Source organism: Orcinus orca, chromosome 6, assembly GCF_937001465.1.
Source record: "Orcinus orca chromosome 6, mOrcOrc1.1, whole genome shotgun sequence".
NCBI lineage: Eukaryota > Metazoa > Chordata > Mammalia > Artiodactyla > Delphinidae > Orcinus > Orcinus orca.
In genome coordinates, this window is record NC_064564.1 from 40,014,100 (window position 1) to 40,042,072 (window position 27,973).

The 27,973-nt window shown below is 44.1% G+C and overlaps 2 protein-coding genes across 6 annotated transcripts in view; one reads left to right on the forward strand and one right to left on the reverse strand.

The window, feature by feature from the left end:
• Window positions 1–4,885: 4,885 nt before the first annotated feature.
• NUDT2 (nudix hydrolase 2) lies at window positions 4,886–7,667 on the reverse strand. Its single transcript, XM_004275125.4, has 2 exons — window positions 7,540–7,667; window positions 4,886–5,482 (listed from the first exon to the last, which is right to left on the reverse strand). The coding sequence occupies exons 1-2, from the start codon at window positions 7,664–7,666 to the stop codon at window positions 5,166–5,168; spliced, it is 444 nt and encodes a 147-aa protein (XP_004275173.1). The 5' UTR covers window position 7,667; the 3' UTR covers window positions 4,886–5,165.
• An 8,346-nt stretch (window positions 7,668–16,013) lies between these two features.
• KIF24 (kinesin family member 24) overlaps window positions 16,014–27,973 on the forward strand; it is a 61,793-nt gene continuing 49,833 nt past the window's right edge. For all 5 annotated transcript variants that reach the window (XM_033437799.2, XM_033437801.2, XM_004275094.3 and 2 more), the window contains exon 1: window positions 16,014–16,360. The gene's annotated coding sequence lies outside the window, so the exon portion shown is untranslated. The remainder of the gene's footprint in view (window positions 16,361–27,973) is intronic.

A 27,973-nucleotide genomic window follows, 5' to 3' on the forward strand; every position in this document is an offset into this window, starting at 1 on the left:
GGGACTGAGTGGCCACTGCAGGAAATCTGGGACTGGGGCCTAACACCCCCATTCTGTGACTGTGTGTACCCTAAGAGTCTGCCTCCGTTTCCCTTTTAGCACTCTATGAATCAGCTAAACCCTGGCCAAGCCCTCTCTAAGACCAAGATGTGAATTTTCTGGGAGGATCTTTGCTCTTGTTCCCCTGGATATGGGCAAAGTATCCCACACCCTGGTTGGCTACAGAGCAAGTAAGTCTTCTTTTGTTGGTTCCCCTCACCAAGATTTCTGGTCCCTTCACTCCTCCTCAAGTCCAAGGCCAATGTTGACCTCTCATCCCCTGGCCACTACCCCATGTCAGATCTTATCAGTTCTAGGCTGGACCATTGCAGTGGACTCCTAAATCTTTCTACTCTTGAACGCTTCAATTCAATTCACATAGCAGCCAAGGAAATCTTTCTGAAATTCAATCAGGTCATTTAGGAAAAAATTCAAGCTCTGATGTTCAAGACTTCTAAGATCTAAATCCTTCTGTCCCCTCCCCTAATGGGTGAGGGGGGCCAAAAGGTACAAATTTTTAGTTATAAAATGCATAAGTCAGTGGGGTGTAATATACAGCATGGTGGCTATAGTTAATAATACTGTAGTGCCTATTTCAAAGGTAGGAGAGTGGATCTTGAATGGTCTCATTACAAGAAAATAATTTTTTTATAACTGTATATGGTGATGGCTGTTAACTGGACTTACTGTGGTGATCATTTAGCAATATATACAAATATCGAATAGGGGAGATCTAAATCCACTTCTGCTTCTGTTTTGCCCCACACACACATACTTATGAGCATATTTTGAAAAGCATTTGAAGAAATACTACCTTCTGTTCTGGGAACAGCTGCACAGCCCATCCCTGCAAGGGGAGGCCTGCCCAGACCCAGCCTTGAAGAAAACCACAGGGGCAACTGGGTGATTTCCTTTCCTGCCATTGTCCGACTCAGTGGGACTTCTGCTGACACCCTCCCCTCTCTGGTACACACCCCAGCTCCCAAGGAGCAAAATGGCTTTTATCTTCAGGCTGGCCATTTACTTTGTGATGTCCAAGGATCTTTCCAGCAGCTTGAGGGGGGGAGAGAATTTGTTTTCAATGTACTTTACCATTTTAATGGACTATAGGGGAAAAGAGAGACTGAATTTTTTTTTTTAATTGAGGGGTCAGTGACATAACATTATATTAGTTTCAGGTATACAACATAAATGATTCAATGTTTGTATATATTGCTAAATGATCACCACAGTAAGTCCAGTTAACAGCCATCACCATACACAGTTAAAAAACAAATTTTTTTCTTGTAATGAGACCGTTCAAGACCCACTCTCCTACCTTTGAAATAGGCACTACGGTATTATTAACTATAGTCACCATGCTGTACATTACACCCCCATGACTTATTCATTTTATAACTGAAAATTTGTACCTTTTGACGCCCCTCACCCATTAGGGGAGGGGAGGATTCTTGGCCTTATGAGACAAGCCCTAAGTCTGGCTGGGGTGGGGTCAGGGGAGTGGGAAAAAACTGAAGAGGAAGAGGCTCTGTCCCTGGGGATTCCCAGTCTGAAGAACAGGAAGAGGCTGTGCCTCTATACTCAGTATCCTAGTGCTGTTTTTTCCCTCCATAGCCCCCTTTCCCCTCCTCAGGGGGTCTTGCTGAGCACTTCCTGTTACACAATGGGGAGCTGGAGGCGGGGTAGGAGGGGAAAGGAAGTGAAGGGGGAGGGTTAGGAAGAAGGCTGAGAGCAAGCCTCACTGGAAACCTGTAGCACAACCTCCAGGGGGCAGCGGCGGGGCTGGAACGGCCCTCCTCTAGAAGGTAAGGGACCGGCTGGGCCACCGGCTGGACTGATGGAGAAGTCAGCCTCTGCTCCTCACACGTGGGGTCCCACCTGGGGTCCCACACCAGCACGAGCATTTCCATTTAAATTCTACCATTAAAACCACCCTTATACTTTCATTCCTTTGGGTCTTCAATTCAGCAAACAACTGCTTACTGTGGGGGTGTAAGGTATTGCTTTTGGGTGTCAAGAGGGCATTTTGGTTTTCCAGAGCCTCTTTCAAATGCCCCCAGGAGCTTCCCTGGTGGCGCAGTGGTTAAGAATCCGCCTGCCGATGCAGGGCACACGGGTTCGAGCCCTGGTCCGGGAAGATCCCACATGCCGCGGAGCAACAAAGCCTGTGTGCTACAACTACTGAGCCTGCACTCTAGAGCCCGCGAGCTACAACTGCTGAGCCCACGCGCCACAGCTACTGAAGACCACGCACCTAGAGCCCGTGCTCTGCAACAAGAGAAGCCACCGCAATGAGAAGCCCGCGCACCGCAATGAAGAGTAGCCCCCGTTCGCTGCAACTAGAGAAAGCCCGTGTGCAGCAACGAAGACCCAAAGCGACCAAGTATTTAAAAAAAAAAAAAAAATGCCCCCAGGAGGGGGCAACTTAAGACCGCCCTTGTGGGGATTAGTTCATTAGATGCTTCTTTTTTTATTTTATTTTATTTATTTATTTGTTTTATTTATTTATTTTTGGCTGCGTTGGGTCTTTGTTGCTGCACGCGGGCTCTCTCTAGTTGCGGCGAGTGGGGGCCACTCTTCGTTGTGGTGCTTCTCACTGCAGTGGCTTCTCTTGTTGCAGAGCACGTGCTCTTGGCACACGGGCTTCAGTAGTTGTGGCGCACGGGCTCAGTAGTTGTGGCTTGTGGGCTCTAGAGCGCAGGCTTAGTAGTTGTGGCGCACGGGATTAGTTGCTCTGCGGCATGTGGGATCTTCCCAGACCAGGGCTTGAACCTGTGTCCCCTGCATTGGCAGGCGGATTCTTAACCACTGAGCCACCAGGGAAGCCCCATTAGATGCTTCTTCACCCTGGGGTGGTGCAGGTGGTAGTGGGGAAAACATGTGGAATTCCAAGAGAAGTCTTTTTGGATGTAGGTGGGGACAGGATGGTGTTTATAGGGTGAGTAGTTATTAGGGGAAGCTTCCAGGAGGAGATGCTCTGGAGCTTGGAGGGCCTCAGATTGAAGGGGAAATTGCAGTCTTAGCCCTATAGCCCTTGAACAAGCCCAGGTGGCCGAAAGCAAAGTGGTGATGACAACAAAGCCTACTCACCTGCTACATCCCAATCTCAGTTCCACTCTCTCCCTCCCTCATCCACTGCCCATAACATGCCCCAGTCCCACCTTTCTGTCAATTCATCCTACAAAGTGAACATCTGAACGCAGTTTATGGGCTTCCCCCCCCCGCCGCCCCACCTTCTCCAAAGTACCTGTGTTTTAATGGAAAACTTTGTAAGTCCCAGAAGAATGACTCCAAAGCTGTACAAGATATTCTAAGGCAGAGTCTTCCCTCTGGCACCTCATCCTCAAAGGACCTCACATATAGGCAACTGCCAGGGCCATCTACCTTCTTAAGCCTCAATATCCTCAGCTAAAAAAGTGAGCAGCAGAATCAGGTCATTTTCCAGGTCCCTTCCAACTCTGATGTATGAGGTCTTAACATTTTGAGATTCCACAGACTCCCATGTTGAGTGCACAGGGCCAGCCAGCCCTTGTTAGTCTGTGGTTTGGCACCACTGCCCAGCAGGCACTTATTAAATCAGTGGGATGTGGTCCCTGCTGGCCTGGGAGGAGAGCACTAAGCTCCAAAAACTTCCTGTAGCAGGCCTCCTAGGGGAGTGCTGCTCCGAGGGGTGAGGAACAAAACCATTCAGGTCCCTGGCAGTGCTCCAAAATCCTGTTCGCTAGTACTTTTGCCCTGTCTGCACGGAGAACCAGTGACTGAAAACATCTGGAGGCCTGATCGAAGAACTGGGTGACTTCTCTCTCCTTCCTCTGGGGGTGGCTGTTCTTGACCCTGGTAATCCAGGTTGACCTTTGCCAATGCCCCTTCCCATCCAAGCTTCTGCACTTCATTGGGCAACAACCCTCTAATGAAATCCACATGAATCCAGCTGCTAACAGCTCCTGGAAGGGCTGTAGGATCTAACACCTGCCCTGCATTCCTTGAGCCCTAGTAGCAAGGGGAAAGAGGGCTGAGACCCAGCTCTTGCGGCTCTGGATCTTACAGTTGAATTGTGGAAAAAGGGAGCAGGTGGGAAGAGAGAAATGCCAATGATGAGGGCTTGCTAAAGGCGGGGAAGGCAGTGGCAGGCGAGGAATGCACAGGGTAGTGACAGGGCTGCCGGGTGGCCCAGCTGAGCCCCCCAGGCTCAGGCCTGCCCCTTGCCAGTGGCCTCAGTCATGCTGACAACCACGCTGACCCTGGGAGTCAGGACTGGGCTGGGAGGTTGGAGTGTATGTGTCACTGAGCTGATGGCCCAGGGTTGCCTGTCCTTCCTTTCCCTGTTGTGACTGGGGATTTGTTCCAATGTTCCTTGGGTCTCGAATTACCTTAGGAAATATTTACTGAGAACCTATAACATATGTGCCTGGTGCCAGGGAATGATACATTAGCGAGTACAATCGTCCTTCGTTATCCGCGGAGGATTGGTTTGAGGACCCACTGAGGATACCAAATTCTGAGGATGTTTGAGTCCCGCCTTCGGCCCTCGATATCCGCGGATACGGTGGGCCGATTGTATAGCAGACTCCATTCCTGCGCTCCAGTCCCACTCGCTTGTATATCCTGTCCGCTACAAGTCATTACGTCTCAGGTACACCGGTGGGGTGGGGTGAGGGTGCTTGGAGGTCCAGAGGCAGGAGAGCCACCCAGTAGCGTTGGGTCTCTCTGATTCTGACTCCATCCCTCAGCTTCTCTGGGGTACAGTGCTTGGACACAGGATTCCCTCCAGCTAAGGTCAGAGCTCTGATTAACTCTAGCTTTTCTCCCCACCCAAGGCAAGAGCCCATGAAATAAATACAGCAGGTTAGAAGGAGAGATAAGCTGCTTGAGGTTTATTCATAAAGTATAAGGATGCACTCACTGGGCTTGGCCTTTTTTTTTTTTTTAAACTCCTTTCCCTTCCCTTCCACCCAGCTGAGATTTTTGCTTGCTCTTCTCTGAGGGTCCTCAGCTGATTTTACCAGCCTGTCTGCAATCTGCTATAATGAGCCAAAGACCAGCACAGGCTTCCCTGGAAGCAAAGGTAGTTCACCTCAGAAGCCCTCAAGGATCCTACGGAGGCAAAAGACCCTGATCTGGTCAGTTCAGACCACTGTGGAGCAGAGAAACTGGTGTCCTTCCTGGAGCACCGCCTGCATCTCCTTGAACTGAGCCAACTGGCAGGCCTCATGCAGCCCCAGCCAGCGATAGGCCTGGTGCTCGTGGGAGAGACGGACCTCCACGTCGTAGTCCTTTGCCTCCGCCAGCCAGTAGATGACGGTTTTAGGCTTCTCCCTGGCCACATAATTGAGCTCCCTTCTGAATCCCTCAATGATGGTCAGCTGGTCTGCTTCTATGCCTGCTTCCTCCTGAGCCTCCCGAAGGGCTGTTTCCAAGTCACTTTCTCCTGGTTCCACATGGCCTGGTTAGGAGAAAAGAAGAGGAGGTGGATATAATCTTCAACAAAGCTGGATTTTCCAGGTCAGATGATTTAAAGCTGGGGTCTCTGGCAACTTTTCTAGGTGTTGCTAAGCTTTGGCAATATTCTAACATGCCTAGGGATGGGGTACAGGGCAGGCAGTGTCTGGCTCTGTGGTGTCTGGGCAATCCCTCTTCCCCACCCCATCTTCTCTACAGAGAGTGAAACAAAACATGTATTTGGCAAGTCTGGTCTAGAATACTGCCCTTCGATGGTGAGAGAGACAGCCTCCCTCAGACCTCTACTTTATTTTTCTTTGGAGTTCTCTTCATCCCATATTCTCAGGGAGACCCTTCCCTGGGACACCTTAACGTGATTTTCCCAAAGAGGGGCAGTCCTTTCTTGCCAGGTGGGAGCTGGCTGAAGAGGGAGCACTTCACCTACAATGCACAGTGAAGACTTAACACTGTCTGCAGTTGGTCTCTGAAGTCCCAGGGCCAACGGTCTGTCTCCGAACCCTGCACCGAGGCACCGGCAGCAGCTGTTTCCAAGTAGCTATCAAGGCTCTTCCAAATTGTTTTCATCTTTCTAACTGAGCAAGGCCAGTTTCCAGTTTCATAGGGAAAGTCCTGATGGGAACTTAGACTAAGGACAAGCTGAGAGCCAGTTCTAAGAAAATTTGTTGGCAAGGCCCAAACCCAATCAGACAACTGCCAAGAAACTGTTGTAAGAGAACTTGAAGCTCTGCAGACTGCGAGCAGCCCTCAGCTTTGCCTCAAGCCCTCCCTGCAAATTCTCAGCTTGCCCAGGGGGTGCCAAGAAGGCCTGAGAGGGGTCTGGCAGCCTCGGTCAACACATGGCTCCAGCAAGTTGCTGGGGGCCTCCTGGTTCAGGAGCTCATAGAGAGCAGGAATTCTTAGCTGTTCTCTTCTTAGTTCAAAGACAGGGCTACATCCTAGCCTCCTCCTTCCCAGCGGTCCTCAGAGCACTGCCCTGAGTCAGCTGCTGCTGCACAGCTCCCACAGAAAGCAGCCAGGAGCTTGGACTTAAAAGCCCATTTTCATTCACAGCTGCTAGCGAATTTTCTCTGTATAGCACCTCATATAGCCACAGACACAAAGACAGGTAGGTAATGCACCAGGGGAGGAAGGTGGGAGGGATGCTGGTGGCGAGACAGGTGACGCTGATCCAGGATGCCCGACCTTCCCTCAGAACTGTGTGGGAGTCTCTGAGCACACCCTGCCCAGCAGCATCTATTCAGCACTCTGCCCATCAGTGTTAACAGGGTAACTTCTCCCCCAGGCCCAAGCAGGGAAAAATTCAGAGAGGTCCTTTGAAATCTTTCAGCGAGAGGGACCGTGCAGTGTGACTCTGGTGATCAGGAGGCAAGTGTGAATATTCCTATTCATAGTATCTGTGACACTTCTCTTTTTTTTCACCTTGTTTCTCCTCAGTGAAACTTGAATGTGCAAATTTTATTTCCTATTCCCACTTCCTTGTTTTCTTCCAACCTTGGAGTCTTGTTCACCCCTCCCCGACCCCACTTGCTCCCTTCTGTCTGGGGGCTGTTCACTATGGCCTCCTGACCTGTAGCCCAATAATAACTTGACCCCAAGGTCCCCAGTTCCCAGCCCAGTGCCTCTTCCCCTACCCAGCCGTTCACCACAGAGGCTCTGGTGACTGATGCAAGAAAACCAGGTGTTATGACTTCCCTGGCAGTCCAGTGGTTAAGACGCCGTGCTTTCACTGCAGGGGGCACGGGTTCAATCCCTGGTCGGGAACTAAGATCCCACATGCTGCATGGCGCGGAGAAGAGGAAAAAAAAAGGAAAGAAAACCAGGTCTTGCTTCTGCCCTGGAATTCAGCCACAGAGTTCTATTTCCAGTTCTTCTCTGGCCTGGCATGGAGACTTTGTATGTAGAAAGGATCAAGCGCTCTTGCCCACCCCACCCCCTCCTGCTACACAATCACTGGGAAGCAAGCCTAGCAGGGTGCCTGGCAGGGTGGATTTCTGAACAGTGCTTGGCATTTCCCCAAAGCCCGCCCCTCTGGCCTCACACCTTTGGGAGGAGTCCAGTGATGAATGCCATCTGATGCCTGCAGCAGTAGAAACTCAATTGCAGTGTTGTCCATCTTGGGAATGAGACATCTTCGGAAGATGATCAAGCCACATGCTCTCAGGGCCATGGTCTATCTGAAGGCGTAACAAAAAAGATGTTCGAAGTTACACAAAACAGGAAGATCCATACTGGCGGGCAGCACTCTGGTGCTGCGGAGTTGCACAGACCAGCTAACAGTGACCTCATCACCTATAGACAGAGGCAGCATGCTGAGAACCAATGGGGGGAAACCAGGAGTCAGAGACAGGCCTTTGTGTGGTCAGCTGGTCTGCTGAGACAGGCCTTTGTGTGTAACTGCAGGACCTTGGTCCCTACCTGTTAGTGTAGCTCTATCCCAATTCCTCTAGGTCTCCCAGCTAAAACAGGGCTGGCATGTGTATGTAGAGACTGGAGATCCTCAGAAGCAACCCCACTGAAACTAGAGAGGTGCGGGGAATGGGAGAGATGCAGTACAATATTATCATCAAATTCACAATCCCATTTCCCTCAGCCTCCAACCTGAGTCTCTGGAGCAAAGAGACCCCAACAATGTGGTTTCTGATGGCTCAGAGGGGTCACTTAGAAAGGGTAGCTTAGTGTACTAAAAATTTATTATTAATTTTTTTCAATCTTTTGTCCGTTTTGGAATGTTATACATTCACGTGGTTCAAAACTCAAAATATAAAGGGGAACACATGGTAGAAAGTCTCTTTCCTACCCCATCAGAAGTGAACTGGCAGAGTAGTCAAGAGTGTGAACCTGGAGCCTGGGTTCAAGTTCTGGCTCTGCCACTTATTCACTGTGTGATTAGCTCCTAAGCCTGTTTCCACAGCTGTAAGACAGGATAGTAATAGCTCTACTCTAAAGAGCTGCTATGAGGATTATATGACTTAACTTTTGTAAAGTGCTTTAGAACAGTGCTTGGAATGTAATCTCAATACATTTCATTATGCACAGAAAAATGTCTGAAGGATACACATCATTAATCCTGTTTTCTGGGGGGATGAGATTATGGGGAGACTTCCATTTTCTGCTCCATATATATCTGTATTATTTGAAAATTTACAGAGAACATTTATTATTTTTATAATCAGAAATACAGTGAAGACAGACTTTTTTAGTCTTTTCCATTTAGCCTTTTTTCCATTTCAGAAAAAAATGTCAGCAACAACAAAAGACAGGAAGGGAGTAGGAATATCTGCAGAAGTGAAAAAAGAATTCATCATCTGAAGGAGGACATGTAATCAAAGTAACAAAAAATATGGAAGATCCTTTATGTGAAGCCCTGCAAAAGAAAAACTTGTACCATTTGTTCACTCGACAAATATTTATTGAGTACCTACTATGTACCAAGTACTGTGCTTGGCCTTTGCCCTCACAAGAATATAGAATATAGTTTATATTCTAGTGGAAGAGGCAGACTTTAATCAAATAGTTAAGCAAATTTAAAAATAATTGCCAATAAGGTATGTGCTCCAAAGGGGAAATGTGTGATTGGTAACTTAACCCTGACTGAGGGATCAAGGAATGCTTCCTGGAAGAAGGGATGTTTGAGCAGAGGAGTAAAGGATGAGTAGAAGGTAAGCTGTCAAAGGGAAAGAAGAGAGAAGATGTGTTCCAGGTAGAGGGAACAGCATGGGCAAAGGTTCTGAGGTGAGACAGCAGAACTGAAAGAAAACCAGGTGTCTCAAATGCAGCGGAGGCCTGAGAGAGTGGCCCAGGCAGGGAGAGGCCCGAGTCGGAGGGTCTCATCTCCAAGATTCCAGGGCCAAAGAAGGAGCTGGTGCTCATAGGTGGCAGAGCTGATGCTAAAAGTGTGGCGGGAGTAGACGCTGATGGTCTCCATGGCCCCCTTGTTGGTGCTCAATCAAGATGAGCTTGCATTTGTCAAAGGCATAAAAATCAGACCCAAATCACAACCTGTTCCAGGGCAGTTCTCAGGGCTACCAACAGATGGTAATGTTACTCTAGAGAACAGTGGTTCCTTACTCAAAAAACCAAGCACACCCAACACTGTGACCTTTCCAAACCTTTCTATACCTGTAATGAGAGTTTTTAAGGATTGGAAATAATCTCAAAATGGGTTTTCGAAATGGTCTGTGCTCTCATTTACTGTTGGTGGGAGATTAAATTAGCATATCCCCTTAGGAGGACAATTTGGTAATAATTATCAAAACATAAAATGCACATTCCCTTAGACCCAGGAATTCCAATTCTAGGCATACTGACATATACAAATACATGTTTAAGATGTACACACACACACAAAAAAAGAAAAAAGGGCAGAAACAAATATCGATCAATATGGGAATGGTTAAATAAGTACAGTATTTCATCTATATGATGGAAGATTATGAGGCCTTTAAAAAAGTGAGGTAGAGTCAAATGTGCTGCTTGTAAAAAGATTTTCAGTGGAAAAAGAATGGCTCATAACTATGTAAAGTATGGTTCTTTTTGAGTTTAAAATTCATATGTAAACTGGTATCAGGCTTTTACTAAATATGGTGTTCTGTTTCCCTGGTCTCCCCATTTATGCTGAGAACGTTCCTTACTCTGGAAGCCAGAAGGAACCCTGTCACCAAAGAACTCGTGAAGCAAGATTTCAAATGACTGGTTCCAGGTTTAGGCTGAAACAGGTACTTGATCCCATGCTTTCCTATCAAGATGCTCAGAAAGTATTAGCAAGTTATAGGTATAGGGCACCTTGCCCCTGCTTCGAGTGGAGTCCCATGGAATGGATGTTGGAACCCCTCAATAAGCTTAGGGATCCCAGACTAGTGGGCACAGTGTCCTCCCTCCACACCACTGCTATCACCAATACAGCATGAGGAAACAAAGTTGCTGCATGGGAGGGTGGGCCAAGAAAGACAGGCCTGGGGTGGCCATGTGGAACTACTGGGGAGAGGGGAGCAGGCCAATATTTTCCTATGGGGAGGAGGCTTAGGTTACTGACAGGGGTGCACCCAGCAAAAATGTATCTCAGTAGATACCAGTATTCAGCAGTGACCACATCTAAGAAGCAGACTGACCAACAGTTCATCTTGATGCAACAAGAAGAGCTAGGATCAGATAGATGCTCACTTTCTCTCTATGCTCTGCACCCACAGAGAGGACAGAAAGGCAGAACTCCTATTTGCCCTTCAATTGCTTGGCTTGAGCCAGCCGTCCTCTAGAATTTCTCCTTCCTTCCCCATCCATTTAACCACCTCCTCATCCTTTCAGCAACAACTCAGATGTCACCTCTCCTGTGAAGCCTTCTGGCTTCTAATCATTCCATCTTCTGGGCCTTTAACATGGCTTGAATAATCTTCTACTGTAGGGTTTGATAAGAGAAACAGAACACTATGAGCACAGTAAAGTAAGAATTTAGTATAGGGATTAGACCTTGTCCAATTAGGAAGTTGATGGAGAAATCCACACAACTCTGTCACTTCTGCATCTGGTGTTAGGCCTGAAGTCTCTGTAAGTCGGGGAGGCCAGCAGTTGGGAAGGAAAGCTGGCTGTGGAGGAGAGAAAGAACTGGAACCTGTGAGAACAAATCGACTTCTGTTCACTGTCTCCAAGCTCACTGACTCCAGTGAGTTGCAGGAGAAGCAAGGGCCCTTTGCCACAGAGCTGAACGTTCATCTAGCCTAGGACTCTCAGAGCAGCTGAAGGAGGAGATTCAGCAGGAGTTGGGGGGCTGCAGGCCTGGGTGCTGTCCTGCACAACCAAGGTGAGCCAGCAGGTCAGGGTCAAAAGGTATGCCACCATGCCCGGTGTCCTTCACAGTGTACTGGCTGCTACTTCACTTCAGTTTTCCAAATCTTGCACAAAATTTTCTTGAGGTCAACCCCAACTGGAACCATACAGGAAGGGAATCCTGGGAAACTCGGTTCCAGCTCAGCTAAGTGGACACAGTACAAAGCCACCACAAGCACGCACGCCTAGTATGGTAAATCTCTGTCTGTACCTCTGGCAGGGAAGAGCCAGACTATGAGCTGTCTCCTGGGACCCAGCACAGCAGCTCTCAACAGATGTTCATTGACTCAACAGAACTGTCTCCCCACCTCCCACTCAAACAAATGTTCAGGGTACGTTCTGGGACTTTGGGAAATAGCCCAGTGTTTTCCTGAGGAGTGCCATTTACATAAAAGTCAATGGAGCTATTGTTGGAGGCTTTCTGTTTTTCTGGAGACCACGGAGCTGAAACTGTCCTGGGGTTTGAAAGTAGCCAGATTTCTCTCTCTCTCTCTCTCTCTCTCTCTCTCTCTCTCTCTCACACACACACACACACACACACACACACACACACACACACACACACACACACACACACACACACACACACACACACACGTTCTGGCACGCACAAACTCTGAGTGGATTCAAACCTCAGGGGTTAAAGAACCCAGCGTCTAATATGCAAAGATGCCTGCAGCCAGGATTGCGGAGGTGAGAACTCCAGGCTGACAGCAGGCAATTCACACTTCAGAAAAGTGGCAAAGTGCCTTAGGTGGTTAAAAAAACCTGAACAAAAAAACCCTCAATGTCATCAGAAGGTTCCAGAAGCTAACGAAAAATACTCTTGGCTTTCTCTATAGATACGAGGTTCAGGACTTAGGTGCCAAAAAATAATTCACAGATAAATGGCTATACTGATGTGCTGTGTTCCAATATTTTCATCAAATTAATCAGAGTGCTACTGCAAGCATAGTTCAACCCTCAAAGCCCTCATAAATGTACCTTTACAGACAGAAAGAGCTCTCCAAATCCTACCCCCCGACTTGCTCCTCCTAGTGTAAAATCCCTCTAGCAGAAACAGTATTTCATCCCACCATGTTATCAATTAAGCATCTACCCTGTGCAAGGTTCTTCACGTGTATCTTTTCTAATGCTCAAGACAACTCTTCACAATAAGCATTATTATCTCCAGTTTACGATGTGGAAACTGAGATTCAGAAAGTTTAAAGTACTTGCCCAAAGGCATAGCTGGTCTGTGAATGCTGAGATTTGAATTCAAGTAAGTCTAACTCCAAAATCTGTATTTTTCCCCCTTTATACTGCTTTGCTTACTGTGAAAGAGCAGGACTTAGGGCACAAGTGGCCCTGAGAGAGGACACGAAAATGATTTATAAAATCATTTCCAGTTCCAGAATTCCCACCCTTTGATCTATATTCATATGGAGGATTTTAAGTTGTCTAACTGGACTCCTTTCCACAGAAGAGGTTTTAGTTGGAGGGTGGTATAGATGAAGGTCTTGGTACCCAAAGACAACCCTGGAGGGGTAAAGTGTAGTCTGAGGCCCCTAAACTTTGTGTCTCTGAAAGGAGTGGACAGAAATGAGGCTCCCATCTTTGAATAAAGCTCTCTCTTATAACAATAGCAAAAAGATAAAACTAAAAAGAAAGAAAGAAAAAAGCTCCCAACTACCATAAATTGAATAAATTGACAAAGAAAATGTTCCCTCAACTGCACCTTTCCCTGGACATCTGCCACTCTCTTTTCTCAGAGACCAAGCTGCTGAGTCATCTTGCTATCTTTGCTATTTGGCTGAGGGAGGAAACAGGAGATTTCACCTGTAATGACATGAATATTGGCTTCTAGGATGAAGCCAAGTCAGACAAGGTTGGGACAAAAATCATTTCTAGTGAAGGAGATCTGTTAAATGGCCTATTAGTGCCATCTGCTGTACAATTCTGGAAAGCCAACATGGGGAATTCTAATACTAGAGCCTGAAAGGATTCATTCGCTCATCTAATGTCTGTTGAGTGTGTCCCATGCGACAGGCAGTGGTAACAGGATTGAAGAGTAGATGGGAAGCTGAATAGCAGTGAAAGTGGAAGATGTTTAAATAGACAAGTTACCAAATGTGTTTTTTGCATCACAAGGGTATGTGTAAGATGTAAATGTAGCAAAGAAGGGGTGATATCTTTAGGTCAAAGCGTACGTCAGAAGGATTTTGAGGGATGACTAGGAGTTAACCAAGCAGAATAAAGGTGGCAAGGGGCACTCCAGGCCAAGGGAGGAGTGTGAGCAAAGACCCTCAAGCACAAGATGACATGCCATTGATAAAACTTAGTTTCTATCCCGTAGGCAATGAGGAGCCTTGGACTGGTTTTGGACATGGCTGTAATATGGTTAGGTTGACATTTTACAGAGACATTCTGACAGCAATGAAAGTGGAGAAAGAATTAGAAGGTAAGGAGGGGCTTCCCTGGTGGCGCAGTGGTTGGGAGTCCGCCTGCTGATGCAGGGGACACGGGTTCGTGCCCCGGTCCGGGAAGATCCCACATGCTGCGGAGCGGCTGTGCCCGTGAGCCATGGCCGCTGAGCCTGCGCATCCGGAGCCTGTGCTCCGAAGCGGGAGAGGCCACAGCAGTGATAGGCCCGCGTACCGCAAAAAAAAACCCCAGGAAAACAATAAAAAAAAAAAAAAAGAAGGTAAGGAGGCCAACCAGTTACAAGCCTGTTGCAAACAGTCCAGATGACAAATGATACAGAGTCAAATTAAGGCAGACGCAGTGAGAAAGGAGAGGAAGGGATGAATTTGAGAGGTCTCAAAGAGAAAATCAACACTATTTGCTGTTTCACTGTGCAAGGGAGAGGGAAAGGGAGAGGTATTTGGTTTGAGTGACTAGGTAGAAGTAGGAGTAGAATGTACGCAAATGATTCCTGTTTGGGACAAGTTGAATTTGAAGTGCGATAGACTACCCACGAAGTAAATGGACACATGCGTCTAGAGTTCAGTGATCACCTCATCCCATCTCTTCATTTCCCAAGGCTGAAATTTCCTGTTAGAGAAAGATTTTGCTTCCACTGTAGGTATCTCTGCAGCCCACCTCCCTCCATTTGGGTAAAGCTGCTTGTACATCTGGTATTCTAAGTATTTTCATCCTCTTTCAGTCAGAAACAGCACGGCACAACACAGAAGCATGGCTGGCTTCACAGTGAGACTTAGCTCCCTAATTTAACAGTGTCTTACTTTGAGCAAAATACTTAACTATTCTAGGCCTCACTTTCCTCATCTTACAAACAAGGAAACAACAACCTACTATTCACGGTTGCTGTAGAGTTTAAAATAAATAATGTATATGTAGGGTCTGACATAGACGTACTGAATATACGAGTCTCGCTTACCCGTTATCATACAAGATTATCAGAAAGCTTCTCTATGTTGTGTTTTAAGGGCATGCTCTTAGCTTTTATTGACAGTTGAATCAAGAAATGGCTTTTCACATTTTCTGCAAAACTACCGGTGATCACACCATGTATATCCCTGATGGCCCCACAAGATAAATTCCTCTTGATATAGCTACTAGGAAGAAATTCCACTCTTTTGAAGAATGTATTGCTTCCTGAATTATTAGTTATTTAACTGACAAGTTTTGAACTAAATTGGGTACTCAGTTACAGTACATCTGCTGGCTCCATTGGCTAGTATATTTGCTTGTTTCTATTATGAAGATAATAGCTATCATTTTTGGAAGAGTTACTACTTGTCAGGCATTGTGCCAAGTGCTTTACCTTTGTTATTTCACTTAATCTTCACAACAACCCCACGAGGCACTACTGACAGTTTTCAGAAGAGGAAAAAGGAATTTACAGCTCAGACATGTGTCTGAGTAGTGACTCAAAAGCAGATCTGCCTGTCGCCCAACATCACTGCTCTCAGCCTCGACTCTACGTTAGCTACATTTGCCTATTTAATTGCATTCAGTTTATTTTAATTTGTCATTCATATATTTTCCCCTTAGGAGATATAATAAATACATAAGGTCCAAACCAAGCCACAACAAGTAAAAAGGAAGTTATTTTTTTAGGTAGTGGGACTCTCGTGTGACTTTCTTTACTTCTGCTATAATTGCCACGATATTATCCATTCAATAAATGAAGCTATTAGAAAATATAAAACCTCTTTTGGAAAGTACGCAGGGCTTAAAAGGTAACAACAATGTTAAAACTGAGGCCCAAGGAGGGGAAGGAATGGACCTCGAGTCGCTGGGCCCTACACACGGAACTCTGGGCTTCCGACGACCCACCCGATCACCACTTGCATGAGGGCAAGCAAAGCTCGCTGGGCCACTGATCCCTTCTCCCTACGCATACAGAAAAACAGAGGTCCTGCGAGCGTCTGGGGCCTAACCTAACCACGCCCCACTGCCAGCTTGGAGGAAGGAACGTCCACCTCTGACCCTACAGCGACGGGAGATTAGTCAACTGCAAACTCCCATAACTCCGAGCCTCAGTTCCGCCGCGGAGAACTAAAGCCAGTGGTCCCTCCCTAAGATTTACTCACCTTCCGAAGTGGAAGCAGGCAGGAGGCGGACCTTGAACGGAGACCTGGGGTACGTCGACCAATCCCGAGAGCTCCATTGCGCTTTGGGCGACCAACAGCTCCGGGCATTAGGATTCTGGACCCGCCTCAAAGGTGAGGTTCTCTCGCTTAGAACATCGCGAGATCTTCACTTAAGTGGAGTAATTGGTTGAAAGACCGAAAGACTGAACTTGAGAGATACGCCCACTGTTTCATTAGTTCCCTGATTGGTCTTCTAGAAGAGAAGGCGGCCCACGTCCACGAGTTCCCTGGATGCCCATTGGTGAACGGTGCTGGACTGCCAGCGCGCTGGCGTCGGCGCGGGCGTTCGAACCGGCGCTTGGCGGCGTTACCATGGGGGTGCGGCCTGGCGGCAGGCTCAAGCTACTGAGCTGACAGCACGCCTCGGTCGCCCGCCTTGGGGCTCTTTGCTGTCAGCTTTTTCTCCTGTCTTCAGACAGAGGAGGAATTTGGAAGCCTCCGAGGTGAGAAATGGCAGGGGAGAACCGGGGCGGGGTGGGCTGCTCGGGAGCCTTGCTGCCTGCCCCGCGGGAGAGGGTGCGCAGGGCGCCCGCCAAGCGCGTGAGGAGGCGGGCAGTTGGGAGGGAACTGGAAGTTGACCTCTCCCGATGGTCCGAACGTTCACCCACTCGCCTACCCTCTCCCTCACTTCTCCCGTGAAACCTTTTCTGAGTCTCGAAGTCCTCTTTACCCCTTTGAACCTATAGCCCTGACTGGAACCTCTCTTAGAGAGCTTCTGTTCCTCCTTGGGTACTGCCGTGAACCCCATTCTCTTCCCTTCTACCATATAATTCTGAGGTCTTTGAGGCAAGGCAAGCATCTTTCACAATGTTTTACACATAATAGAGTTTTCAGGAAATATTTGTTGAGTTGAATTTAATTCACCACAAATAAATTGGATTCCCCTCTATGCCCTGCCCCTTTTGCTCTCCATACAGAGATTATTTTTTATCTTTATGGGGGAAGGGGGAGGGCATCCTGATCTCATATGCAAAAGGACCTGAAAGTTTACGGTTGGGCTTTCCACTCTTCGTGAAAGGGAAAACTTTTGGATTGCTTACTACAACTCTTCCCGCATTGTGGCTTTTAGTCTGGGTCTCCCAGTGTTTTTATTAGACTCCCGGTTGGTCTTTCCTTAAAACAAACCATTCTGTTGTTGCTGTATGCCAAAAGACTTGATCTCAGTTTCTTAATGACCCACAGCTGTTGTCACGTTTTAAGTGTTTTCTCTGTTGTATTTCTGTTCTGCTTGTAGTCTCTCTACTTCGGCACATATAACAGCTGCTCCGGTAGCCTATCCATTTATCAGGTGTCCGTGATAGAACTGCATTACCAAGACTGTTGTTTTCGTTGTTAACTCCTAAGGCTATATTCCCAATATGCTTTGTTGATTCTTATATCAAAATCATAGCTCAATGATGACTTTAATGAAAGGATTGAAAAAAGTCAGGTATAGCAGCTCTGTTCTTATTACCTTCTTATAAAACTTTGAACATAACCTTATAGCTAAACTTTACACCTGTGGCATGTAATGGAACCCGGACTGGGGATTCAGGGTTTGGTCTTGGCTCTGTCTCTCTCACTGTGGCTGGCTTTGCAGGTCATTTAGCCCTTTTAGATTTCACGTTTTCCACGTGGAAAATCAAATGTTTGAATTAGATTAGAAGTCATGTGGCTCTATTATCAATTTAGTCAAGCGGTTGATGCCAGGTAGACATCATGCACTCAGCCTTCCAAAGACCATATAGCTGGAAGTAATAGCTACCATTATTGAGCATCTACCCTGTGCAAAGCACTATATCATATCAAGGGCTTTACATAAATATTACATTTTTCTTAGCATAATACATTAATCTACTGCCCACATAACATTTCATTAAAAACTGTTGGTTTATGTTGTTAATGAAAATCTTTGGCTATTCATAGTATGTCCTTGGGGTAAACTAGGGCATGATTTTCTCATCTTCCAGTTTAGGAGGAACAGCAGTTTCTTCCTCTGGGCTGCAGTTTTGTTTGTAAAGTGAGGGGTTGATTGAACCACTCTTCTCAGATCCCTTCAGTTTAATTGATGAATTAATCCAGTTTCCTGCGCTGGCTCAGCAAACCTATTCATAATTTGTTCAGAGTAGGCCCTCAACAGATTTTGTTAAATGAGTAATAGAGTTCTACTTCTTGTACTTTTGAGTGTTGTGGTCATTATATACTTTCCGAGATATTGTCTCAAGGATTTTGAATTTCATATCCTATTAAACAAGAAGACTTTTCCATAGGCATAAACTAATAGGTACCATTCGTACTAGAAAAATTCAGTTTTCCACAAGTTTGTCTTTTTCCTGTGTAGGGAAAAACCAAATATGTGGGGTCCCCACAATTCTCTGTGACACCAGCTGGGTGTCCTACCGTTTAACTCAATCTAACAGTTTACCTGGAGATAGTGTCAGGTCCCAGAGGTTAAGGGCTTAGTCCCACAAGACTGCTCCCATACCACTTCAGATGCCAGTCACAAGTAGTTAGGTCCCCAGATACCCGGACTTCTCTCAGATTTGGCTACAAATTGGAGGTTCCCACGTCCCCCTCCTCAGGTTTGATTAATTTGCTACAGCAGCTCCCAGAACTCAGAGAAACACGTTTATCACCATCAGAAGTTATCTTGCTTATTTGATTATTGATTATCTCCTTCCATTAGAATAATAGCACCTTGAGGGCAGTGACCTTATCTGTTTTGTTCCTCAATGTCTAGAAAGGGCCCAGCTCATAAAAGTCCCTCAAGCTATTTCTTGAATGACTGGATGAAAGGTTTTTGTTGTAACTGTGACCATAGCTGTGCCCATAGCAATTCGTTTGAGTGATAGAAACTTCCTTCATTTTTTTGCTCAGGGGCAGTGAGTCAGGGCACCACCAACTCTGCTTTAGTTTTCTTGAGTAATCAAACTACCCTGATACAAAAGTTTCTATCACCTATGACTGCAAATGGTATCAAATGCTTTTGTATAGTTCTAAAAATAGTGTAGGGATATTTATTCGTTAAATAATTATGGAATGTTTATTATTCCCAGGCATTGTATTAGATTCCAGGGATAAAAAGATCAATAAGACACATTCCTTGACCACAAGATCATATTCTAATGGAGGAAATAGACATACTCATAGATAATTATTACAGAATGTAACTGCAATGATAGAGATATGCAAAAGGTATGATATGAACATAGAAGGGAAATCCAGCCACATCTGGGGAGACCAGAAAAGAACTCATTTGTGTTTTAATCAATGGGTAAGAGGTAGACAGGTAAAGTGAGGTTTGATGAGAGTTGGAGGAGACCATTTAAGAGCACAATGTGAATAAATGCACAGAGATAAGCTGACTAAACTGAAGAGTAGGTGGGAGAGAGAGGAATGGGCTAGACTGTAGAAGGCTTTGTAGGACATGCTAAGGAGCTTGGACTTTGTCCTTTAGATAGGTGACAGGATGCCACTGAAAGGTTTTAAATAAGGGAGCAGCATGGTCATAACTGTGCTTTCAAAACAATGACCTGGTTCTGTAGTGTGGAGGATGGTTTGGAGGGGGCAAAACTGGAGGCAGGGAGAGCGGTTAAGAGACATGTAATGATCTAGGTGAACCACCATCTGAGGCCGAACCACCAGGGCTGTGGTAGTAGGAATGAGGATAGCAAAGAGGAAATCTGACAGATATTTAGGAGATTAAATTGACTGGACCTGTTGATCAGATTTGGGATTAAAGGAGAAGGAGGAGTCTAAGGATGCTTCCTAGTTTAGCTCTGAGTGACTGGATAGATAGTATTTTGTCACTTACCCTACCTCAGCCCTCACTTCCCCAAGGAACAAAGAGATGGAGGAACAGATTTTGTGGGGAGTTAATGAGTTTGGTTATTGACAAGTAGTTCAGATGCTGAATCATGAGGACATTTTGATAGTGATACCTGCATGTTTTTGCTGCAAGACAACTGTAAGATTGTTAGTTTTATTGTGAGGTGAACTAAAGTTACACTGGAATTCTGAAAGTACTCAGTTAATAACATTGCACAATATCCAGGCCAAAAAGAGTAGTTGAGATTTCACAAGCAATGAGGAGCAGTACTGTGTCTCTTATAGTCTTTTTTTTTTTTTTTTTTTTTTTTGCGGTACGCGGGCCTCTCACTGTTGTGGCCTCTCCTGTTGTGGAGCACAGGCTCCGGACGCGCAGGCTCAGCGGCCATGGCTTACGGGCCCAGCCGCTCCATGGCATGTGGGATCTTCCCGGACCAGGGCACGAACCTGTGTCCCCTGCATCGGCAGGCGGACTCTCAACCACTGCGTCACCAGGGAAGCCCTCTTATGGTCTTTTAAGTTACCTGCTTATGCTGGGATTTGATTGGTTAAAACTAGTGGTGTAGAATTATGTAGCCAACAAATAGATATCTAATCACTTTCAAAAACAAATTCATGTAGTTTTTAATAAATTATGCCTTTGTTTCTTCATTTGTATAAAGTGAGGTGATGACAACGTCCATCTCTCACAAAAAGTCTTGGAAGATTAATCAGGTAGCATAATTATGTATTAATAATTTAGATCCCAGTGAATGGAATTGTTGTTTTAATCGTTCTTTGCTTTATCAGCATCACTCCTTTAGAAATAATTTCTGGTGCCATTGTGGCAACGGTTCCCAAGAGGATGTAACCCTGAGTAAAAGCATCTCTGTCATCTTAATAATTTATAAAAACTGATTGTAATCGTTATTTTTCCAATTAAACATGTGAGATATATTTTGTTGAAAGTATTTTATAACTGCAAAATGGCAAAAAATCTGAAAATGACAACTTCTGCAATTGGATTAGACCAAGATTTAAAAAATAAAACACTGAGTTTAAACCCAATATTGGTTACCACCTGTTCCTGGGAATTCTTTCAAAATTAAACCTCTATATTTAGAGAGGTAATACTTGAACTGTTTTAAGATAACTGGGTTCAACAATTTTGTTATGCTTATTTTTAGGTGATTGCTCCCATGTTTTGCACCAGACTTAGAAATTTTTAAATGTCATAGTGGGGCTCTTGAAAGGAATTGCAGTAATTGCAAAGCATTAGCTACTTAACCATAAACAAAGGGGAAGCTTGTTTTTCAGTTACAAAAAGAAACAATCTTTCAAAAACTACTTTTGGGTATAACTCACATGATTTGTATCCCCAAATTCACATCCAGCCTTAAGAATTACATTAGGTATCATATATTCTCACTCTTTGCAGCTGTTGTTTTAAGCAGCTGTCTAGTATCCCTTGTCTTCTTTTAAGACCAGTGGTCTATAGATAGAATAATCCCTAGAGTTTGAAATAACTTAATTCCCTTGTTGGAGGAAAAGTGTATACTGTATTATCCACCTTTTAATCTCTCACTGATAATAATGCATTTCTTGTGTTCTTAATTAGGGGTCTTATGCCTAATGTGGGGTACACAAACATCTTAATGCAAATTCATTGAGAATGTTGGGTTTGTATTGTATCTGTTACTAATGGTGCAGTGGGTTCGATGACTTTTTAAAAAAGTGATCATTATTAGTGGTTGCCTAGGGCTGGATGGGTTGTGGGTTTAGTATGTAAATATATTAAAAGCCATTGAATTCACTTTAAATGGGTGAATTCTATGGTATGTGAACTATATCTCAATAAAGTTGTTATATATGTATATTTTGAAAAATTAATTAATTAATTAATTTTGCAGTACGCCGGCCTCTCACTGTTGTGGCCTCTCCCGTTGTGGAGCGCAGGCTCAGCGGCCATGGCTCACGGGCCTAGCCGCTCCGTGGCATGTGGGATCTTCCCGGACTGGGGCACGAACCCGTGTCCCCTGCATCGGCAGGCAGACTCTCAACCACTGCACTACCAGGGAAGCCCTATTTATTTATTTTTGGCTGTTTTGGGTCTTCGTTTCTGTGCGAGGGCTTTCTCTAGTTGCGGCAAGCGGGGGCCACTTTTCATCGCGGTGTGCGGGCCTCTCACTATCGTGGCCTCTCTTGTTGCGGAGCACAGGCTCCAGACGCACAGGCTCAGTAGTTGTGGCTCACGGGCCTAGTTGCTCCGCAGCATGTGGGATCTTCCCAGACCAGGGCTCGAACGCGTGTTCCCTGCATTGGCAGGCAGATTCTCAACCACTGCGCCACCAAGGAAGCCCTATTTTTTTAAGTGGTCTTTGTCACAGTTTAGGGGAACTCAGTTGAAGAAATATTTCTTGGCAATCAGAAGCTATTTTCGTCCTTGTATTTCATACTACCTCTGTATTAATGAGAGTGTATAATATGTTCTAATGCCTGCTGACCTTCCCGTGTAGTCCCTTACTTTCAGGAGCAGTATATTCATTTAACATGTATAATTGAGGAAGTAGAAAGTGGAAAATAGTAAGGTGTTCGAAAAGGCCACTGAGGTTTAGCGTATCAAAGCTGTGTAACCTTAGGCAAGTCACTTAATCATTCAGAGCCTCAGTTACCACATAAAATGAAGGTGTTGGATCAGATCCTAGTTCTCAAACTCTGATGCCCACAGGGCTAACCAATTAAAGTAAATAAATAAAGTTGGTGGGTATAAAGGAACCGGGAGCAGGGGACCATGGCGTATGGATAGTATATGCTCTTCTAAAGAGATCAGCTATAACTCAATTTTGATCCGTTGTTGCTTTATCTTGTAGGCCCAATGTAACTGTATCTTTAATTTTCAAGAAAAGCAGAAACTGGATTTTTTTTTTTTTTTTGCGGTACGCGGGCCTCTCACTGTTGTGGCCTCTCCCGTTGCGGAGCGCAGGCTCAGCGGCCATGGCTCAGGGGCCCAGCCGCTCCGCGGCATGTGGGATCTTCTAGGACCGGGGCCCAAACCCGTGTCCCCTGCATCGGAAGGCGGACTCTCAACCACTGTGCCACCAGGGAAGCCCTCTGTGAACTTTTTTGTATGTGCCTCCTGAAGCACACATGCAGAAGCTTTTCTGAGGTATATACCTAGGAGTTGAGTTGCTTGGTTGTATACTGTATGAACACTCAACTTGGTAAGATAATGCCAAACTGTTTTTCAGTGTTTCTGATTTAGCCCCATGATCCTTTACTCTGAGAGTTCTCCATAACTCTCTGCCTTCTCTAATTTATTGTATTCTCTCCTTCCACACCTTTTTCCCCTTAGTGAAGATAACCTGCCTCACTGCCCCTTATTTTCTTTCTAGACAACCATATGTTCTCTGCCATTAAGAACTTTTCCTCTAACATAATAGAATCATATTTAGAAATAAATATTACACTTTTACAGTTACATTATAAATAACTTGTTAAAAATGCCTTTTAAATACTTTTCCATGCAGAAATATTTATTTTAAAATTTCATGGTCATTTAAAGAACTTTGTAAGTTTTATTTGTCAGGTTTGATCTAAGATTAATTATATTTAAGTTCTGTGTGGTTTTTTTTAATTACCTCACAAATGATCAGGTTATTTCTGGCATTTGTGAACTTTTAGTTTCCAGGGTTGCTCAGCATAAATAATTTGAAATTTTATTTTCGAACGGAGAGGATTTTTTTAAACTTGGGAACATGAATTATTTCTGAAATAACTTTGAATATTTTTCTTTTAAAAAGGCTGTGACACACAGATGCTTTCAACTTTTGTTTTTTCTACTATAAATGCTACCCAAAGCCACATTTTACTTTCCTCTTCATTGTATTCTTTGTAACAAAAATAAATACACCTTTAAAGAGGAATTATTTAATTAACCATTATAAAAATAACAAAGATTATTTGATACTATGAAATCCATGTACAAACGAGTCAGACTTTTTTCTCTTTTTTTTAAACAGGCTGGTTTATTTTATTTAAAATAAGTAAGGGGGCTTCCCTGGTGGCGCAGTGGTTGGGAGTCCGCCTGCCGATGCAGGGGACGCGGGTTCGTGCCCCGGTCCGGGAGGATCCCACGTGCCGCGGGGCGGCTGGGCCCGTGGGCCATGGCCGCTGAGCCTGCGCGTCCGGAGCCTGTGCTCCGCAACGGGAGAGGCCACAACCGTGAGAGGCCCGCGTAACGCAAAAAAATAAATAAATAAATAAAAATAAAATAAAATAAGTAAGGGTAGAGTTCCTAAGATTCTTCATAGAATGAAATTGGCTTTGGTTTATGCATTATTAGACTTATACTGAATTACTTCTTGAAAACTATTGGCATCACACCCACCTAGAACATGTTTGGTATGCCCTTCTAATTTATTCAACTGAAGCTCTTGAAATTTTCATTCTGTGCTAGAAGAGTGTAAAAAATAACTCAGCCTGTGCATTCTTAATAGCTCTTGACCACAGCTCACATTTCCCCAGAAAACTTCAATACATTTTCTCAATTTCTTCCATGGTTAATTTTGTTTTTGATAATTATAGAAGTGAATGTTTTAGGAAAAGCACTTTTCTCTGTTAGATACTAGTGTAACATCTAAAATTTAATGGTACAGTGTTTCTTTTTGGAGTGATAAAAGTGTTCTAAAATTGGATTGTGGTGATGGTTGCACAACCTTGTGAATATACTAAAAACTATTGAATTGTACACTTTAAATGGGTGAGTTTTTTGGTATGTGAATTATATCTCAGTAAAGTTATTAAAGTTTAATGATGTCCTAGAGGGATTTATTGACCCTTTTTTTCCTTTTCCTCTTTGATAATTGAAGTTTTGGGAATGTCACATAAATTTGAGAAACTAAAAATAGCTTGGATGCTTTAGAACTTGGGCCATTTTCCCCCCGTTTTTCTGATTGGCAAGGAATATGTAGACCTTAGATTTAAGTTTTCTACTTTTATAGTGATCAAAACCCTTTATTAGAGATACTGAATAATCTTGACAATTATACAAGCAACAGTAGATTATGCTATTTTCTTCAAATTTGTTTCACTACTTGTTTTTCTCAGTTAAATTAGACTGATTTAAGAAATTTTTTCCTTTATTAGCAGATGTCATTTAGGTCAGTGAAAAAAGAGCTACGGTAAATAGTATGATCATTTTAACTTTTTTCCAAAGGCCTAAGAAAGGAAAATCACAAAATTTTCAGTCACTAAATGTTAAATAGATTTAAACTAACAATGACACTATATGATTTTATTTTACGACAAATTGTAGAAAATACAACTCATCTATAGTGACAGAAGGCGAGTCAAAGATTACCTGGGACCAAGGGTGGAGGAGAGGGTTGATTGCCAAGGGGCCTTAGGAACTTTTCTGATGGGACTGTCTTGATTGTATTTTGATTAATGTGGTGGTTACATGGTTATATATTTGTCAAAACTTATGGAACTGTACACTTAAAATGGGTCTAGTTTGTTATACATAAATTATACCTCAGTAAAGTTGATTAAAAGAAAATCAATTAAAATGACCACACATACACATGACTTATATTTGTATCAAGTGTTGGTCTTTTGATATGTAGCGTCATCTAGTGTTTGCACATTATATATAGTAACCAGGCACTTATGTCAACTATTTATGCCAGTGAAGGAGAGAAAAGTATTTGTACAATTGTCATCGATGAAACAGTATTACATTAGTAGAAGCCTACACATAGCATTACTATTAATTAATTAGTATATTTTGCAAGTATAGTACATCTACTTCAGTATATCTAATTTCTTACCTTTAGATTCTGTTATGTATTCAGCTTTTCATCAATCGAATAATAGAAACCATCTTTTAATAGTGTTAAAAGTTTTTAATATGTTTTATCTATTTGTTTCTAATAAGTCAACACTTCCTACATGCCAGGCACAGTGATCCAGTGCTGAATAAGAGAGCATAGCTCCATCCTTATGGAGTACTTTACAATTTTAAAATTAGTTTTACATAATTTTTTTTTTTTTTTTTTTTTTTTGCGGTACGCGGGCCTCTCACTGTTGTGGCCTCTGCCGTTGCAGAGCACAGGCTCTGGATGCACAGGCTCAGCAGCTATGGCTCACGGGCCCAGCCGCTCCATGGCATGTGGGATCTTCCCGGATCAGGACACGAACCCGTGTCCCCTGCATCGGCAGGCGGACTCTCAACCACTGCGCCACCAGGGAAGCCCTAGTTTTACATAAATAATTTTATCACATCCTTTGAGAGAGGGAAATAAAACTCAGAGAAACTAAGTGACTTTGTCCAAGTTTACACAGCTAAATGACTGAGAGTTATCTGATTCCAAATTCAGGTTCAGGCAGTTTAGGTGGGTAGAGTTACATAGTTTAGGTGGATGAATGGAAAATTTGAGGGGACATGTTAAATAGTTGGATCTTATCCACATCCTGGAATTTGAATAAACTTCCTTAATTGTGTATAAAGTTGCATGTATTCCCCTTCCAGTTTATCTTCTCTGCCACCAGGATAAGAAAGTTTGAATTTCTGCCAACTGGATTTCTTCCAAGACCCTATTTCTGATTGTTACCCCAACAGCTGAGACCTAGCAGTCTCTGGGTTTGTCACAAAGGAGCACTCTGCATACTAGTGGCATTGAACGTGAGTGGGCCCTACATGTAAAAACCTGCCCATCTGGCCTCCGTTGGATTTTGCTGATTTGCAGGGCATTTTCCAGGTGGTGGCAGCTGTGAAAGATTCCATGCTGCAGCACAGATCTGCAGGAGACAGCCACTCTGTTGAGCAGGGTAGATAGAGGGCCTGTTAGGGGGGCTGGCAAGGAGCTGTCTGCAGCTACTTTTGAAGGAGGCAGCATGGAATAGTGCAAAGAACATGGGACTAGCCATGAGAAGACCTAAGTTTGAATTTTAGAACTGTCACTTGATAGCTGTGTTACCTTGGGCAGGCAACTCAATTCATTCCAGTCTTTCTCCTCCTAAGTAAAATGAGGGCGTAATATGTGCATTATGGATGAATCTCATAATCATTATGCTAAGTGAAAGAACCCAGATACAAAAAAGAATATATTGTATAATTCCATTTATATAAACTTTTAGAAAAGCAAACTTATGTATAATGGCAGAAACATCATACAGATCAGTGGTTGCCTAGGGCCAGGGGCAGAGGGAAGGATGGAATGCAAAGAGGCGTGAGGAATCTTTTGAGGATGATGGAAATATTCTGTATTTTAATTGTGGTGATGGTTTCATAGGTGTATTCAACTGTCAAAACGCATGGATTTGTACCCTATTGTGCACACACACCCAAAAGGGGATCTTGAAGCTATTTCAGGGCTTAATAAGAAAGAATTGAGGGAATTCCCTGGCAGTCCAGTGGTTAGGACTTAGCGCTTCCACTGCAGGGAACATGGGTTCCATCCCTGGTCAGGGAACTAAGATCCCGCATGCTGTGTGGCACGGCCAAAAAAAGAAAGAAAGAAAGAAAAAATTGAAATAGATTTGGATTATTTACCATTTGTACAGGAGGGGAGAGAAGAAGCACAGATTGGTATTTGTGTTGTGTATTTGTAGGCTGCATATTTACCCTTTCTGCTCTAGGTTACCCAGTAAAGTTATAGCTAATATAATAGGAATTCTCCAATACTAAACAAAATCAACAATCATCCATCTTGACCTCTAACTCTTCCTTTACCCCTTTGTCATTTTTATCTGAATTTTTATGAACTATTAATAGGGGACATTTGAAATCAGATTTCTTAAAATATTTGAAATACTTAATTTACTAAAAATTTTTATTTATATTCCATTGTCCGGTCATTCTGCTTCTTAGTGGTTATTATATCCTATCACCTTTATGTTGAGGAACTCTATTGACATCCTTATAGTCACAGTGCGACAAAGATGTCAATTGTAAATGCTTAACTCCAGTATGTAGGGAGGGCTGCAAGAAATAAAATGGAAATGACTTGCCCTCCCCAGCCCCCCAAATTCTCATCCTGTATTCTATTAGTGATTGTAAATGCCTCAATGTCCTTAATAAAGCCTCCCAGAAGCCACAACTAATTGTTTGGGGTTGACACTGAAGTCAGAACTTGATCTAGAAATACTATTCAGTAACTCAAATATGAAGTGAGTAGTGACTTTCCTGGATTAGCTACTTGTAGCTGTATAGCCTTATTCCTGATCTCCAAAGGGAAGAGAAGGGCCGGTGTGGTTGTGCTTATTCTATC